The 19,359-nt window shown below is 40.0% G+C and overlaps 1 protein-coding gene across 6 annotated transcripts in view; it reads left to right on the top strand.

Moving 5' to 3' along the window:
* grid2 (glutamate receptor, ionotropic, delta 2) overlaps window positions 1-19,359 on the top strand; it is a 444,752-nt gene that overhangs the window by 68,833 nt on the left and 356,560 nt on the right. For all 6 annotated transcript variants that reach the window (XR_015843122.1, XR_015843125.1, XR_015843126.1 and 3 more), the window contains exon 2: window positions 15,091-15,246. Coding sequence is in view for 2 of the 6 variants with exons in the window: in XM_088295450.1 (XP_088151576.1) it covers window positions 15,091-15,246 (156 nt within the window). In the remaining 4 variants the exon portion in view is untranslated. The remainder of the gene's footprint in view (window positions 1-15,090; window positions 15,247-19,359) is intronic.

Here is a 19,359-nt window from a genome sequence, read left to right as displayed (position 1 = left end):
GGAATGATTTCTTTCCAGAGTCCTAAATCTCGCCATGAAATCCTTTGACTGTACAGGCAATGTTTTAAGTAGAATGTTAGCATGGTAAATAATCATACAGTTGAAAAATGTCTTAACAATTACATGCTTTTAATGTTTAATTTCTAATCATACATTTCTAAATGTATTTATAAATTATAATTATCCTAACCCAACAACAAAGGCTTTGACGGCAACAAGAAAATAACCACATACTGTGATCACATGTGCAAGGACTCGCTTACATAAACATTAGCATTCATGGTTGGCACAAAACTGATAAACAGTGAGTAACCTCATTTTGTACATTTTTGACAGAAATCAAAATTTTAGTATTGCTAAGGTACTATGTTGGTCCTACATCCAAATCCACCAACAAATTCCACTTACGTTGTAGTGTCGGGCAGTAAAAGACTGCAGCAAAGCCATTTCTTCCTACTAGTCATGAATGGTGATATTACAACTTAAAACTACCGTCAAGCCCTGAATATTCGTGGTTCGACACCATTTGATTAGCATATTTTTAGATTTATTTCCTGTATTCCCTCCTCTGGGTTAAGCAGCATACACAGTCAAAACTAATTTAAGACCAGGACTCCCTATACTGTGGTTGTGTCTCAAACCTGCGATAAACTAGGTACGAAGGTTATCGATTCCATTGTATTACATGCACACACACGTGCACGCACACACGTGCACACACACACATTTTGTTGGCTTTGGGATGCGTCACATGTAGTGACTCACTATTCCACACCACATACAGAGAGCCAGTCAGAAGTGCGCCTGCACATTAAGACGCGAAACCTGCCACCTACATCTCTTGAATGCTCCTCTGTGGGCGTTGAATTCAGAGGGGCAACCCACCTTGCTGCGGTGATGAATAAAACAAGAGCCACTTGGAGTGTGTGTGCGTACGTGCGTGCGAGCATGCGTGCATGTGTGCTTGCATGTAAAAAGCTTCTGTTGAGATCTCGCTTTCATTTGAACTCCTGGCTGGCACTGTATGGCAATGTTCAGAGAGCAACTCTTCTTGGAATTGCATTCACGTTCATCTGACGTGAGACCAAAACGAACGGGAAATATAAGTTGCACTCACAGAGGTGAAGACCCCTCTAAGGGGGCATCTACTGTACATTCAGAGATGTTGCTAGATCACGATCTTAAATGTGTGATCGATACTGATTTCTGCCAATCCACTTACTCGTGGCTGTGATGTGAAACGTGACGAAAACCAATTAGGAATCTCGATGAAGCTTTGAAATAAGAAAAAATTGAGATTGACATGTTGAAGTTATGAAACAAAACTCGTACCAACGGTTGGGCCATATTTGAGCGTTTTCCTCCCCGAAGTCTGCAAAAGCACTACTTTTTATTTACTTTATAATTTTTTTTTATCCATGGAAATATTCTTTAGCGTGAGATGTGTTGACACTATGGGTGTCACGCTTTTTGTATTCGTCCCTTACCGTTTCAGTGCGGGCTTCACGGTTCGGTGCACGCGGTCATACGACGAACACGTCTGAGGGGGGAAAAAAAGTAAACACCCGAGATCACGCAACCGCCACATTTGTTGGTAGAAGAAGAAATAGATCAAAACAAATGAAGACGAAAAGTGGCGAGTGCGCATAAAAACATGACACTAGAGGAGCCATCAACCCTATACAAATCAGCCGTGGTCGAAATATTTCGGTTTCCCAGGTGATGCCAAACCCGACGGAGTGCGAGTGTTGGACCGAACGAAAAGAACAGCGTGTCGGCGTTGTTCGACCTCTGTGCGGTATGTTGCAGGTCATAGTTCAAAAATGCTAACACACGTAAGACGGCATTACCCCAATATGCCAGTTACTGGGGTGGAAATAAATAACCTGCCCAACACCAACAACTTATCCCCACTGCTTTCAAGCAGTCTGGAGAAAGCAGACAGCTAAACAAATGACGGGAGCAATCGGCATATAGAAAACAACAATTATACAAAGCAACTAACCCATCAGTCTATCCATACACGAAAGAGTATTTACCTGTTTATTATTGAATGATTATTTATGAATAACCCGAATTGTTTTTTATTATATTTTGTCCTTTTATATATATATATATATATATACTTACACACACACACACACACAGAATGTTTTTGTTTGATAGCAAATTGAATTGTAACTTGCTATCTGTTCAAACTAATTAAAAAAAAAACTAGTCTTATGTTTTTGAGACTGTTTGTTGATTTTTGCTGAACCGAAACCGTACCGAACCGTGACCCCCATACCGAGGTGCGTACCGAACCGTGACTTTTGTGAAAGTCACATCCCAAATTGACACTGATTTATTTATTAATTTTTTTTTACCCTGAACGAGCTGCTCAGAAAATGCCTGTGGATGACACTCGTGTTAAACTAATACAGTATTAACGATGCCAAATCCGGAATCACAAATTTCACCAAACGAAGAAATCTGATTAAGCCAAATTAATCCATTCCTATGCAATGCAGTTGAATCGTTTCTAGTTGTTGTTTGAAGGATAACTGAGTAAAGATGTAGACCATATGTTTGCCACTTATGATCGCAAGAATGGATGGATTTAGCAGATTTTAAGCATGTGTAGCAGTCTGTTTTGTCCCAATCGCCTTTGTATTCCTCATCCTGCTGACATGGGCCTCCTGGCTCCTCATCTAAAGCCAACAGTCTTGACCTTGGGTCTTTAATTGGACAATGATTTTAAATTGGACTCGCAAATTGATGCCGTTGTTAAATTCATCTTTTTTTTTCAGTTTAGGCAGCTGGCTATCTCCTTTCTCAACAGCACTTTGAAATAGTTATTCATGCCTTCATCACATTTCGTCTGGATTATTGTAATGCACATTATTTTGGAGTCAGCCAATCCTCCATCAAGTGTCTCCAGTTGGTCCAAAATGCTGGTACTCGTAAGAAGGAGCACATACCTCCTAATCTGGCGACTCTTCACTGGCTCCCTGTACATTTTCGAGTTCTCTTCATGATTCTATTATTTTGTTTTCAAATTTTTAAATGGCCTCACCCCATTTTACCAATCTGAACTCCTCCACCCTTACGTACCTGCCCCAGGTCTGTGTACCAGACGATATTAGAGGTACAGAGGACTGAGCAAAAGAGGGGATCGAGTCTTTTTCCATTGCCCGTCCAGCTCTTTGTAATGACCTGCCGCTAAATGTTAGGAAAGCTCCCTGGCTTTCCATATGTTAAACTCATCTTAAAACTCATTATCATTCTTTCTTTTCACTGAGCGTGAGACTTGATTTTTGGTTTTGCTATTTTTGTGCCATTTACTGTCTTCATCATTTTGTTTTATTGTTAGCTGGTGTATGACTTACTTTTGCTCCATGTACAGCACTTTGCTAACAGCAGTGGTTGTCTTAAAGTGCTTTATAATTAGAGTTGAGAGAGAGTTGACACCACCGTCCTACCCTCACACTTGTTAAGTGGCAAAGAGGTCCAACATGATACTGTATACTGTCGGACACACAATTTCTGCTCGAAAACCGCCTTTTCGCACGTAGTCCAGAGTGTGAAGAGATTCATACTGTGGACAGTGCATTCTATTCCCCTGCTGCTTTAAAGCAACAGTCCCAAAGCCCTCAACAAGTCCCAGTGATACTCTTGTATTTCCAAGTAAGGCTGCCTTAAGAATACTGTCCTTAATATTACTTGCATAATGTTTCACGAGATTCAAAGATATGACAAATTATACAGTATCCTCAGTTCATGAAGGTCACACGCTTACTCTTTTTCAATTTATTGTTTTATGGCCCAGAAATGTTTCATATATTTGTTTTATTATATATTTTTGTTATAGGCTTCGACCAGTCTACGTACAAATTCGAGTTACGCCACCACCGTAGAAACAGAACTCATTTATGAGTCGAGGGCCACCTCAATGTATGTGTTCAAGTGGTGATGATTTTGTTAAAAAAAAAAAAGCAGGAGTGACATTTAGTATGGAAAATGTTAAAGCTACAAACATTTGTGCCAGAAAGCCCGAAGCGTGGAAAACAACACAAATCTAATGGATCCTCCTGATTTGAAAATAACAATATGCCATTCAGTATCTGTGTGCTTTCACCCCACTTGCATTACATCTTTGTTGGCTTTCAATGACTTTTGTATGTAGTGCGCATAAATTCAGTTTGTGGTACTATGGAGGAAGAAAAATGCAGTGCAAGAAGGAAGTATATAAATAAATATTGCAGCCTATCTGTGCAATTATTGCTATTTTTATGTGGGAAGAGTGGCATGACATTGGTGTAGTTGTCAGCTGCTTCACAGTTCTGAGGATAAGGGTTCAAATCTTTGCCAGTTTTCTTGTGTGGAGTTTGTATTATCCCTGAGCTTTCATGGGTTTTCCAAGGGTACTCAGACTTTCTCCCACATTCCAAAAACATGAATGTTAAGTTCATCCAAGACTCACTGTTGGTGTAAATGTGAATGGTCGTCTGTATGTGCCCTGTGATTGGCTGCAGACCAGTCTATGGTGTACGGTGCCTCTCGACCATACTTACCTGGCGTATGCTCCGCTCATCTACCTTGAGCACAAGTCGTGTGAAAAAAATGGATGGATGGATGTCCTTTTTCTCCTTTTATTGCCACGATTCCATTGTTCTATTGCCTCCTGCTTTTAATTTTTTTCTGGATGAAAGTGGCTGAGGGATGTCATGATTATAATCCATCATTATGTCCTCACGGAGGAGCCTGTCGTGCCCTTGTAATGACCAGCGAACAATTAATAAAATGTCACTATTCATTACAAGCCTGTCAAGACTTCCTGACCCGTACTTAAAACACAGGGGGAAAAAAATGGTCCTCAATGGAGTTTCCGACGGTATATGTGGGGACTCCCTTCGGTCTTCCCCTTGCTAATCAGTTTGCAGATGGAGTTTTATTATGCTCCTTTTGACTTTTTAACAGACTCGCTGTTCATCGGGAAGGTGGCTTGTCTGTGTACATTGGTAATAAATAGTACCTGTAGTTGAGGGTAGTGGAAGACTACTGAGAAGAGAACACAAGAGATGTGAAACACATTCACGTCGGCACGTCCGAAGTGGAACACAATCTGTTTGAAACTGCTTGGCCTTGGAAGAATAAATAAACGATATGCTGTGTGAAACAAGTGTATTTAACGTAGCATTTGCTTGGCAACTTATTGATATAACTGACATTTAGTGAATTGTAATGATGCATGGTGAACGAGCATTTTGCATAACTGCCTCACGATTTTAAGGTTCAGTGTTCCAATCTCGATGCCCACTTTCTGCGTCGAGCTTGCGTGTTTCGTCCCACACCCAAAAAAAATATACTTCTGGTTCATTGAGGAGTCTAAATTTGAGTGTGAATGGTTGTCTACGCGTCCCCCGCGAGTGGCTGGCGACCTCTCTAGGGTGCATCCAGCTCACCTAGAGACCCAAGCTCTATGAATGTTTGGATAGTCAATTAGTCAAAAGCCGTGTCGCAATAAATTATTTTTCCATTTCTATGCCTATCATTACATTTGTCGTTTGAATCTATTCTTTTTCTATTCTATTCACAACAAAGCCCAAATAAAAGCAGTAATCCTTGAGATGCTTACTGCGCTGACGTCTCAATTTGCCAACGCCATGATTGATGATGGTCTGAAGTTTCTTTTTGACTTTTTGAGACCGGGAACTCCAAACTGTTCCACTTTGGAGTTTCCACTGTAACCTGAGAGTTGCTAAAAGCTGGTGGACGAGTGTGATGGTTTGTGAACTGATGGTAAACCAAGACGTAAGAAAAATGAGGACAACTCTGCTGCACTTCTGTGTGAGTGCGTGGGCAGATGAGAAAAAAGAAAATTGGAAAGTCAAAGTTAATTTGAGAGAGCGAGGCGTAAGGTGAATGCCATGTTGATCTAGTCATTCGTTTCCCTAATCATATCTATATTTCAAACACATCTCTGTTGTCTATTATGCACAGACGGCCTTAATATGAGCAGTACCTCCATGCCTGTGGGCGTACACATTTCTATTTGGGTTTGTTGTTATATTCTGTAAATTACTGTATTTCTTGGTAAGCCGAGCTTTGAGTGAATTTCTCTTAAGTCGCAGTTTCTGCTGCTTTTGTCAAGGTCAGGGAAGATGGCTATTTAGACACTGATTTGCTTATGTCCGGAGGTCCCCAGAGTCTATGATGATTCTACCAGGGCGGAAAGGACATGAGCATGCGGCAAGAGCGGATGAGGATACAGAGATGATGATGGGAGTAAGAGAAGAGGGTCATGGATGAAAGGGAAAAGGCAGGCTACAGTGATGTGGGTTGAGAGGATAAGTAAGAAGTATTGATGTGCCAATATTTTCACATATTGCTGTTCTTAAGTCAGCAGTTCGTGGAAGTCTGAACTCACGTTTTGATGCCAGGGTTGCACTAAGTAGAAGCGGTGTGTGGAGGAGTGCCTGCACGGGTGTACAAGTTTCTGTAGTCAAGTTTGGGCTTCTTTGGAAAGCAAACTTGCTAGGCTGAATCAACAGCGCCTCTGCTGGTCCAATCGCAGTGGGATTCAGTACCAGCGCATTTCACACAATCTACAGCATTTTTAACAATCATTTTTATCGACTATTAGCTATTTTGTCCATCTCTAACTTTTTAAAAGAATACATTTTCAACACCTCCTTTATTGGTTAAGTATACAGTATATGTAATTTTTTTGACATGGGGGTGCTTGGTTGACGACGGCGTTCCCATTCCTCTGGTGGTGATGTAACTAAATTATGTACGCGTAGGGAATTTTAAATGGTAAACTGTAAATATAGGCATGGAAAACACTAGTAGTCCATTAATATAGAAGACTCAAGTTTAAAACCGCTGGGATGTAAGCATGACATTTGCACAAACAGTACACTTGTCTGGTTTCTTGGAACAAGGAATACAGGCGCACAGCGTGAAGCCTGCACATTATTTTCAATGTTTGAACCGATGACATCTAAAGTTAGCGTCTCACTTTCAAAAGTGTGTTTTGAGATGCCTGAGGGATTTGAATTGATCAGTGAGCGTTGTAGTTTATATCCGTGCCGGGTTTTCTATTGCTGGGAAACGTAACAATATATTGTCGTTTGTTCCTGCCCACTTTTTCATCACTTCCTGTTATTTTTCAAACCATTTAGATTTGCTATCCCAATAAACTACAGCGGTAGTGGAAGCTTTGAGTTTAATCCATTTTGTGACCCCGGTCAGCCTTTCATTTTGTTGACTTTTGAAACAAATGTGTAGTTTGTGCTCTTCTGGACCCTATCCCCGTTGACTTTGGAGCACAGACTCCGCAACTGGTCGCCGGCCAGCACAAAGAAACTTTTGCATTTAGAGAAAAGGATGTTTGGAATAATTTCTCCCCCGTGTCCAGAGCGTTCTCCGGCAGAGTCCTAACGTGTTGACAGCAGTAGAAATACCTCCAGGAATTAGGAAACTTGTTTGACGTCATCAGATGGTGTTTACTCTGCATGTACAGTATTTCTGGAGAGCAAGCAATGTCACTTCTGGCAACTTAACATTTTAGCATGTTCATTTGTAGAAAACATCTCCATGATTCCTCAAAGCAAATGTTAATCGCTCGTAAACTTCTGTGAACTTTCACCTGAATTAAATGTGCAGTAAAGCACAAATCATTTTAGCATGAAACGTAAAAGTATGAGACCTTTTGAGCTGGGAGAATGAGAAGAAGAATGACACTTGTGTAAATAACAGTGTGGAAAGGAAACAGGAAAGTGAGGACTGTGTGCTGGAGAGCAGTGTATAAAAAAAGCAAGGAGAATGAGGAGGAGGAGGAGTAGGAGGAGGAGGGGAACAAAACCTGTTGAAGGAAATTGAGGACCCGGTGGAAGATTGCTTGAGAGAAATGAATAAATGTAAGAGAAAACTATGAAGCAGAAAAGTAGAATCAAGAGAAGGGAGGTGGGTTGCATTAAAGGCGAGGAGGAAGAAATCTTAGAAAAGCTTAACACGTGGAGGCGAGGTGGCATATTGATGGAATAAAAATGAGAACTGAAGCAGAAATTCCAGGGTTGACAAAACAATTCTCATGTTAAATATTTGGTTTTAGGCAGAGCTGGGCACTTGAGCCTTTTTTAACGGTCAGTCCCCCCGCCCTCCGGCCGCGACCTAGGTACCGTTCCGGCCTCGAGCCTCCGGCCTTATTCATAAAAAATGTCATCCCCTGACCCCGTTAGGCCCTCGGCAACACACACAAAAAAAAACACATCCGTGCAGGACGCCGCCGCGGAAGAGATGCTAACGTCAAGTGTTTCGTCAAACCAAAGTGGATTAATATCTCCTTCTTCGTCTTCACCTCATTCTTCTTCTTTCTTCTTCTCCATGAACATGCCCAATGCAAGTAAGTATGCACAGTTGATAGTGGCGCTTTTGATGCATTTAGTGACAATTTTTGTCGTTTTCCCATTTCGCTGAGTAGGTTGAGATGAACTTTAGGCCGCCTCACGACCACATCGCATGCACATGAGCTCAACTAATATCCACATCCGGCATTGCTTAATTGAGCACTTTCCTAAAAATTTGTCACGCCCCAAGTCATACATCCAGCTCCTTGTAATGGGAAATGTGGAACAGAAAATCGTCGGATGGATGGACTGTAGACAGAATCTAGTAAAACATTGTTTAGTCTGGAAGGACAATCTTCCACCAGATGGATTAAAACACGGATCACATGAACTCAGAGTACAAAAACCACTGTGTGTGGTATCCAATGTATAGAACGAATGAGCCTTAACACTCACACCACAGGAATATCTGTCAGGATAATCTTTGGAGCCTTCAGATTATCAGGCTTTTGCTGGTTTTGGTCAGAAGGAGGCTCAAAATGGGATTATTTTTCCGTGTAGCCTGCCTTACTGCCATCTAGGAATCCTCTGGCTTGCTGCCTCAACTCGAACCCGCACAACTGACCGCTAGCCGATATAACAGCAGGCTAAGAAACAAAGCCTTTAATTGTCCGTCCTTTACTTAACTGGATCTGTGATTGGTTTACTGAATGACGACTGGCCTTTAGTTGAATTGGTTACTTTCAGATGTTGCTCGAGCTGTTGGCTAATGATGGGGGACAAGGTGCAAGGTCCATCCACCAAGAGTTCATTTGCGTGGGAGGAAGCAAAGCCAAGTCTATCAGCATTAGTGCTTTGCAATGTGCGAACAAAGCAGAGCTGTGCTACTTTGGGGGAAAAGAGACATTCTAGCAATAGCAACGACCTTGGCGTAGGTATGGTGACAGCATGACAAAGGACTCAGGGTGCGGAGTGAACTATGACTAGAAATTCCTCCTGGCCGCTCGCCTCCTTAACGATAGGTCAAATTAAAGTAGGAAACCGTGATGAAAGAAGGTGAATGGGTGGCAAAGGAGAAACTTCTCACTTGCACCAGTCAGGTTACCTTGGGGATTTCTTCATTAATATACTGAGGGATGGACAGGCTTTTTTATGCTCTCATTTGGCCCGAGTACACATATTGCTGTGTTGCAAACTAAATGTATATAGAATTTGGACAAGACACAATTTTAACAAGGGGCCAACAAGTAGTGGATTCATTAAAATAGTTGTTTGAATTTACATAAAACAAAAAAATGCCTATTTATGAATTGATTCCGATCTGTAAAAGCAAGTTATGTGTTATCATCGCAATGTTTTGTTCATTAACTTACAACTTATTGACAGCGTTTCCAAATTTGGGATCACTGTTTTAAGCGGGCATTCCCAATTTTAAAACTAATTTCCCCTTACGTTTTGACACCATTTCCTGACTCCTACTCTCCCTATTTTGGGAAGAAATACGGCTGGGTTGACGATGACACGCTACTCCGCCCACAGAAGACATAAGCATCAAAGCTTCGCAATCAAGCGTCATCCATCTGTCTAGGAGACCTCATTGCAATTTGAACAAATTCCTTACGGGTCCCATTTAGTCAAAGTACAAGCCAACTTCAAGTGTATGGGTCATAAAAACAAATAGCCTTAAAACTTAAGTACAAGTACAAATAATATTCCTTTGATTACTTTGGTAAAAACGCAATGAAATTTCACATCAGTCGAGGGGAAATTTTTGCCAGCGGTGACTTCTTTTGTTACTTCAAACATTTCAAGTTGGTCTATATTAATTGATTTATCGTGAATTTATTGTTTTTATTTATTTATAGTGAATTAAACATTGATTTACGCAGCATAGAGTGGATTTCCATGACCGACAGATGTTTCATAAAAATTCAGCATTTTTATTTATTTATTTTTTTTTATGACAATGTTCGATGACTTCTAGCTCTCAATGACGAGATATTCTCTAGCTCTCTTGCACATTTATGCCACATTCACATTAACAGATGGAAGATTCATGTTTGGAAGAGGCCTGATTTCAATGTTATATTATAAGATATCAGATACCATGAGCCCCGCCCACCTCTTTTTTTCCATTCGGCCAATACGCATGTCCCAAATGTGCCACTCGAGAGCAAAAAAAAAAAAAAGTGTAATGCCAGCCTAAAAACATTTAATGTCGTATCAATAGTCTTGCTCGTAAATGGCACGGCAATACAGAGTTGTTGACACTGAATTAATCGAATACCCATCCCCATGTAGCCCTTTCATGGATTCTGAGCGCTCCTCCGCTGGCTTTTCTGCTTTCCCCGTGCCTATCAATTCCAGTATTGTTGACGTTGGACGCTTACAGGATGAAAACCTTGTCCATTCATATTCTCTCTCTACAGCCGGCAGGTTTTCATCATCCATCCAAGACAGCAACCTCTTTGGTTTGCTGCTCAATCTGCTGTACATCACCCTCTGTCCACGTGTCTGTCATCATTCTTGTCTTGTCTGTCGACATTCTTGACATATTACTATCCAAGTGGTTGCGTTACATTGCCAAAACGGGTGGTCTGGTGATCTATATCACATCAATGCCGTCTAAGTGGACTTGGACTAGACGGTGCTTTAGCGCTTTAGAAAAAAAAAAAAAGTAGTCACATCTGTTCAAAGGGGTCCATTTTCTGTTCACTGCTCTTGAATACAGTTTGCTGCCTCTTGTGCAGGACTGAGTTGAAAAAGAGGTTTCAAACTCAATGGGGCATTCCTGGTTAAATAGAGGTTATGTAAAAAATAGTTGTCATTGGGAAATAACAGAGAGAGAAATATTTATTTAATTTCAACAATTCTGATGAGTTGATGTACTCAACAGAGATCGGGTGAAATGGAGAGGGTTTCCCTTGGAGCTCTTGGAAGGCAAGCTGATGTCAGGACTGATGCTTATGAGTAATTAAGGCTCATTAGTATAAGCCTCTTTCAAAGACACGACGACTCAAGTCGCAATTATTTTTTAATTGCATTAAAATGTGCGTTCAAAAATGGTGTTTTATCTATCTCACAATCACAATCTGACTTGGCTGAATTCAATTTGATGAAAATTACATTAATCAAAAATAGTGACTAATTTTTTTTCCAAATCATTGCGCTTTTATTCGTCAAACAAAACAAAGTCTTAAAATATAATTGGTTCCACTTTCAGCACAACTTGTTCCAGATTCATGAATGTACCTTTGGAACTACAAATGAAGGGAAGCCTATATATTTGTACAAGCACGTCTTTGGAATATTCTTCAACGTGCTATGATTTTTGACAAGGGAAGCAGGAATTTATGGGACACATTCATTTTGAAGCACCCTGAAAATGCCCAAATTGACTCCAAATAGCCACTTCACGCCAAAATGGGAGACTTATTTTCCAACAAGTCTTCTTGATATGAGACATGCTTAGCAAATATCATGTTGTGAAGTGAAAAGTTTCTTGTGGGGAGAGGCTTTTAGGGATACAAACCAAGGGCAGCCTGCGACCATGACATGGGGAAAAAAATCTGAACTCACAATCACCTCGGCTGAAGTTAGAAGGCCACCATCTTGGTTTTCATTGACAGCTTCGCAAAGAATAAACTTGATGCTCATCTAAATTTGCCAGGGTCCTTGTTTCTAAAACAGTTTAAAACAGTCTATGCGCCATGGTGCTGCTGATTTGGCTAGCAGTATAGTTCAAATGTGCTCAGGAGTTTCAGTAAATATTTTAAGCATGTAAACAATAGTGTTTATAATTATAAGAAATACTACTCGCTGTTTTTCCAGATTACATGATGATAGTGGCATTTGGTTGAGGTCGGTCTCGAGCAGGCGTGGGCAAACTACGGCCCGGCGGCCTCACGTTTTAGTGCGGCCCGCTGCACTTGGAAAAAAATGAAATGAATAAACATTGTTAATGTTTTATTTTGTAAATACTGTGGTTTTTCAAAGACATATATATTGTTGTAATGCTTTTGTTTACTTTCATTTCTAATTAAATTTTTTTTTTTTTTCTCCGACAAGGCGAGGTTACCAAAACACTCCATCCATCTGCTACTGGTCCGGCCCCTCTGTCAAATTTTAGAATACATTGTAGCCCGCCAATCAAAAAGTTTTCCCACCCCTGATCTAGAGCATAAGCAGTCTACCTGGCAGTTCTGAATTTGAATGTAATCTCACGCCTACCTATGTAGATTTTGCATGTTCTTCCCATGCTTGTGCTCAGGCTTCCTCACACATTCCCTAAACATCCAAGTTAGGCTCAGTGAAGCCTCTAAATCGGCCATAGTTTGTAAATAGTTTAAATATACCCTGCTGGACAGCACTCCATGGTGTACAACTACCTCACGTCTTGCTCAGTCAGCTGGAATAGGCTCCAAGTCGTCTGCGCTGTATAAAATGGATGGATGAAATGCAGTAGTTTGTGTTTCTACAATAAAATCCAACCATGCCTTCATTGCTTCAAGGTACAACAACCGCACAGTCTGGCACCACAAAGTTCTTAATGAACCGAAATCCAATCTATTCATTATGCCGTCTCTAAGTTGAGAAGCGCGTCCTTTGTGCTGATATACAACGGGTGCATAAAGCTCAGCTCATGATCATTCCTTCATTTGCTCAACGATCTTAATCTACAAAGATAAATTATTCAGCCGTTTGATATTGTTGAGTGTTATGGTGATTGAGCTGACAAGCACACAAACGTTTCTGGTAGGCAGTAAATTAATACATGTTGAACAAAAACACATTCCTCCTATTGACAGCACCTCCTCCTGCTCGTGGCTTTTAATTTCACTTTTGGCAAGCCAAATGCTTTTGAAACCGCTCAAGGACAAACCCTTTTATTTCTCTGCTCCTTATCAAAGAACAAACAGGAGGAGGAATACCAAAACACTTGAACAACAGCCGACGTTTGATCAATATTTCTTAGCTAAAATAACTTAGACACCCTGGGCTCTATTTGAATTCCTTGTGCAAAGTGATTTCTAACTGTGCGAATGGGTGTTTTCTTTCTTTTGGTATTTTGCTGTAATATGCTGACGAGCAAAATGAAGATGGGAAAATTGATCCCACAATGTGTGTGACATGGCACTGCAACTGTGTCAGCCAATAGGTAGCAGATGTGTGATTTACAACAAATTAATAACCGAGTTGCTACGCAGCGTGGTCCGAGCAATTTCACTGTCACGACTCATCCATATTGCATTGTTATTATTAAAAGAACAAATACTCAGTCAGTGTGAAGGTGTTTACTGTTGCCAAACGCTGATGGTTCCCATTATTGAAGAATGCATATTTCATGAGAACTTCTGTTGAAGCAGCAGTTGGCTTGAAGTTTACGGCTGCCTTCAAACTGCAGTCGCATTTCAAATTTGAGATGTCCTTTCTGAAGGTTAATTACATTTAGTGCAAAGTGAATTAGGTCACGGGATCAGGTACTCGTTATGTAGTGGAACCTTTCAGGTTCAATACTTGCTTTTTTTTTCGTCACTTAAAAATAATGAAAATAGAATCTGATTGAGGCTAAGCATGGCGGTATCATAACTGTTTAAGTGACAGTTTAGGTAATCTACACCAGTGGTACCCAACCTTTTTTTCATCTGCGGACTGTCCTTACCTTTCGCGCCCCGGCAATGATTCATCGACGGGTGTGTAAAAGGGTGTGCGGTGGGGCTGCGTGATAAAATGCAAATGCGCTGTGTATTTTTCGGTACCTTTGCTAGCAGTATATGGACACTATGGTAACATTTGAACATGCAACGGACACAATCGAACAATATAAAGTGCTTCAATGATACAAGCGACACAAAACTGGGATATTTTGAAGATATTACACGGCACTTATAGGCAAACAACCTTCTTCACACAGTGACACGAAAAGACAAATTAGCTCCACGTACAATGCACTGTCCAGTATTTATTTTTGAATCACAAAAACATGTCGTGATGGTCAAGGAAGAAACGTATTACCACAAAGAAAGGAAACTTGTGTGTTAAGTGTGGACGTTTTGAGATGCTGCTGGCCGTTTACTGGTTGCACCAATGACAGGTACTTATAAAATTATAAATATGGTTATATTAGATGCTCGCCGCACTAATGCCTTGTTAGGAATGCATGTTTTTGGTTTAAAGTTGCACATTTTTCTGTAAATTTCAGTTGTGTCCACATTGAGCAGTCTTTTGCTGAGTCGTATTTACATCAGACATGGATTAGCTTCAAGCTCAGCATTATCATAGATTTGCTTGAAGATTTCCTCCCATTTCAGTGATCTAATGTTTTCTAGATTTAGCATGATTTTCATTTATCATATCCAAAATCATTATCTTCCTATCCGCTGTGGGATTTCGCAGCAATTTGCTCTGCCGTGCAAGCGTGTGAGACTTCTCATTGAGCAATACAACACCAATTACAGCCACAGCTTTGCCAACTTAATCAGTGAGTGTAACCTTTCTGGTTATTAATATAACCCGCAGTCAATTGCACTCACACGCACACACACTTTCCAGTCACTGCACTTCATTGCTTCGTCTAACACAATCAGTGGTCCTGTGGTTTTCGGGGGAAGCAATGGAAGGCCACAAGGAAAGCAGTTTAATTTTCACATGTACTGTATGTTCTTATGGATCTTCTGTTTCCAACACATCAACCCCAAAAACAAGAAAAAAAACATGTTCAGAAAGAATTCACCCCCTTCTTTTTGTTTGTCGATAGGCGCCATCTTCGACGAGTCGGCGCGGAAGGACGATGAGGTGTTCCGCCTTGCCGTTGCTGACCTCAACCTGAACAATGAGATCTTGGAAACGGAGAAGATAACCATCTCTGTGGAATTCGTGGACGGGAACAACCCATTCCAGGCTGTGCAAGAAGGTACGGAGCTCTACGTTGTTGTTGTTTTGCTGCTGCTGATTCAGTCTCAACTAGTTTGCCGTCAGCCTTGAGAGGCTGTGCTTGTGTTACCGCACTATATTATAATTAATCACTACTGCCCACGCTTTATTGATTTTCTTATTTTTTTTGTGTGTAGAATGGCGGTTTATAGCCAAAGGAAAACCATTTTCCCACCTGTAGTGCCACATACTGCCTGCAAAAATGGAAGAAACTAAACTATATTAACATTTCCCGAAATAGTCATTTCCATTTCTGAAGCAAAGCTTGCTTCGTGTTTTGCTTCATGTCAACGCCTGATTTGTGAACAAAAAACGTTATTCATCCTGCTGTCTTCTTAGCACAGATGGCTCTTGTTTTGGTTCTGAATGTAGAAAAGCTGCGCTGCTCAGTACAGGGGTAAAGCTATTCCGATGTGATACAGGGCCAAAATCTTAAAAAATTCTCATCTATTTTCCTTATCACCTTTAACAAAAAGCTGTGATGTAACATTTTTTTCCAAAATGACTGTGATATTGCAATAATAGGTCATATAGATTTCTTCTGTGGCTTGGTTTCAATCATCCTGGTAATTTCGCTTTTTTTGTAGAAAGGTTCGTGTGGTATTGACTCTGAACCTTTTTATTTCATAAAATTACAACTTTATTCCCATGAAATTGCAGTTTTATTATTGTAGAGTTGACTTTTATTGTTGGAAAAGTACCACTTTGTTCACATAATGTTGACTTTTTGATGTTTTAAGGGCAATAAGAGGATTTGTTTTTCTCTAGACCCTCAGTAAATGACGATTATTACTCCTCAATAATATCCCTGACAAAATCTGAAGCATATCTTTTTCATAAAATTAGGACTTTGTCCTTTATTAGATTAGTATTTTTTTTGGTGGTGAAACCACTTTATTTTATTAATTTTATATGTATTTAAATCATGACTTTATTTGGAAGAAGCGTAGCGATGGTGATTTTTTTTTTTTATATTTGAATAATCACTTCATTCTCCTAAAAAGACAATTACTATTAATTTATCTTATCACCACGCCATAGTAAGTCAGACAATACATGAAGAACAGCTTTTTTCTTATAAAATCATACTTTCCTCGTAAGATTGAGTTTTTCTTAACAGGATCACTTTTTCTTTGTCAACTTGTATTAATTTTCATAATTCTTTGACTTCTTTTTTGATTGTGTCCCTCAACACCGACAGGAATTATTTTTTCACCCCTTGATAACATGGCCAATTTATTCTTCTCAGATTGTGAATGCATACAACTTAATTTTTGTAGTTATAGACTGCTGTGTTTTTTTTCCATCAGATTTTCCTTATTACTCTCAGATAATACAGAAAGTAACTTTTGCTTAATTTAAAAATATAATAAAAAAATATAACGTTAGATTATTAGCTTACTTTATTTATATAGTTTTACTGCTACTGGTGTTTTCCACACCATTTCTTTCCAAGGTAGATTTAAAATGAAGAAAAACCAAACAAACCGTCATGCACTTCTTCTAATTTGAATTTAGGCACACCAAATGTTGTTTTATTTTATAAGCAAGTCACATTTATGGATTGCACAGTGAATGCAGCTTGGCCTTCTTCCCTGTTACCCGGTGCTGAACACACCGCCACTTTGTCTGTCAGTCTCATTGATGGCCTGCCCCTCTGTATTTGGCTCACTGGCAACAGCAAACACTTGTCTTTGTGGGTCAGGGGATGACCAAACAGAAGCAGAGTTACGAGACAAACGTACGGCTTGTACTACGTCCTGGTTGTCCGTTTATTATTTGTGTAATACATGGAAATTCTGCATAAATGAGTTCTGTTTGGACAGTATAGTCTTGTTGTTGTTGGATAGGGGGAAAATGTGTGGTATAACATGGAACCTCCAACATCAAACAATCCGGATGAAAATATTCTTTGGAAAATATTCCTCAGAAGTCAAACTAAATCATCTTACAATGCTTCCGCAAATCTCACGAGAATTCAGTTCACTGAGTATTTTAAGGATTAACTGCCTTGTTTTTTTTTTTTTTTCTTCCCTTTTAATTTTTGGTCTCACCTCAGAAGTGTAAGAGTGATGGCTAAGTGTGCTAGTAACAATGCAGCAGGAAACCTATCTGATCAATGCGAGTGATTACATATAATTTATGCACGTTCCCTCATCTTCAATTGAAGGTGAGTACCGTAGTTTTTCTTTATTTAACTTTTACTCTAAAGTGGCGAACTTCTCTTTAAACCATTGCGAGGAGAAGCCGATCAGATAATGGATGGAAGGACTGATGCTTTAATTCAATGATCATTGTGCTGCTCCTTCTGGTGTGCACGCCTTGGCCACCAGGAGACAGTATAATCAATATCGCTTTATAACATATATAGATTTGATATTGAAGTGATCAGTCGTTTTTTTTTTTTTTGTTGTTGTTTTTTTTTGCAAAAAGTAATGTATGTCCGTGAATATTTTTATATGCTCGGTGTAATTTTATCGTCGCCCCTTTGTGTTAAAATATCAGTTGATTAAAGGTTTAGAATAGCCACAATATAATTGCTAGTTTGGTTAGCCTATCTATCACATTTCAGATTAGATGTTGCATTAAATAAGCGCACTTTCGTCCAAGTTCTGTGGTTTGGTTAAATCCACAATGCTTACTTATCTTTGTTTAATGTTTAGTTTTACAGTAAAACAATCTGAGTGTGGAATTAACCAGCTTGCGGAAGCAGGCATGCCTGCCAACTTTTTTGGAGAAGTTTTAGCTATATGCCAGACTGCACACGACATACTTGGAGGTCCTTGCGACTCAAAGCAAAACATCAATTGAGCGATATCTTCTAACTCCCAAAGGCCCTTGTAAATTAAGGTACCTCTGTTCTTGTATGACAGTTATGAATGTTAAAACGTTTTTTAAAGCAGTTAATAAATGTACTTTGAATTATTTTCTATACGGGAAAATTGAAACTGACGGTGTTCGACAATGGCTCTTCAACTGTATGTAAAATAGCAAGCCATCCCGCGAGCGTTTCCACAATGTTACTAATGCAACATGCCACCGCATAATAACCTTGTAACAATGCAGGCGCCGATAACAATAGAGCCTCCCAACTAGATTTTAATTCCCGGCGAATTATCTGTTTAAAAGCTTTATCCAAATGATTTACTGCACTCACTACCCTGCGGCGTTTTTGTGTGCGTGCGTTTTTGTGTGTCTGTATCTGTCGTGTGTTTATTAGCTTTCATATACGTGGGTATTCCCACCCTCCCATTTTTCTCACGTGCATGTCACTTAAATGAGGACCTGCTCCTGTCACATCTGTTTACATTTCACTCCCTACAACCCATCCTGTATCGCCGTAGTAACTCAATACTTGCAGAAAACAGGTGTTTAGTTTATGCACGTACATGTGTGTGTGTGGCGAGCATGTCAGTGTGCCCGTGTCGTCATTGATTAAAGCAATGAGGATCGCCTAATTGGATAACGGTCTGTGGGAAGGCGGGAGGCGAGGAAGTTGTGAGCGAGGAAGGAGACCCGGAGGGGTTAGGCAACTCAATAGTTGTCTCCACTTATTTTTCATATCCGCTTAGGCTTGACATGTATTAGGCGCATTTGCTCATAGCCACGCGTGTCCACAACTGTTGTGTAAAAAAATAAAATAAAAAATATGGGAAACACCTAGCTAGCTTGCCTTTCTGATTTATTTTTGCAGGAAAAGGGCAATATTGTGTAGAGCAAATTGACAGAATGCCTTATAAAAAGTCCTCTGAGAATAGCAGCCCTTTTATTTGTGGAGGGAGCAGTTCATACACTACTGTTTGTATTTGGCCCATGGACTCAGGGTGAAACACAACATGAAGCAACTTAATCAAGTAATCAGGTGTGCTCTTTAATAGAAATAAGTCCAACAAAATCACCGCAGCTCTGCTTACCTTTTGACTTCAACAAGGTATCAGGGGCCTCACAATCGTGGAGGATGTGGGTCTCGTCAAGTGCCTCTCTATACAGTAATCGTGTTTTAGACTTTGTCGTAAGTTGAAAAGGGCTTCTTGATTTTCTGATCATGTCATCGATGTAGAAATTCGGTGTGGGGGTGGTTATGTAAATTAGC

The sequence above is a fragment of the Idiotropiscis lumnitzeri genome, chromosome 1, assembly GCF_059441095.1.
Source record: "Idiotropiscis lumnitzeri isolate Australia: NSW breed Sydney's pygmy pipehorse chromosome 1, RoL_Ilum_1.0, whole genome shotgun sequence".
Taxonomy (NCBI): domain Eukaryota; kingdom Metazoa; phylum Chordata; class Actinopteri; order Syngnathiformes; family Syngnathidae; genus Idiotropiscis; species Idiotropiscis lumnitzeri.
The sequence above is the reverse complement of the archived record's forward strand: the minus strand, read 5'-3'. Positions and strand labels throughout refer to the sequence as shown.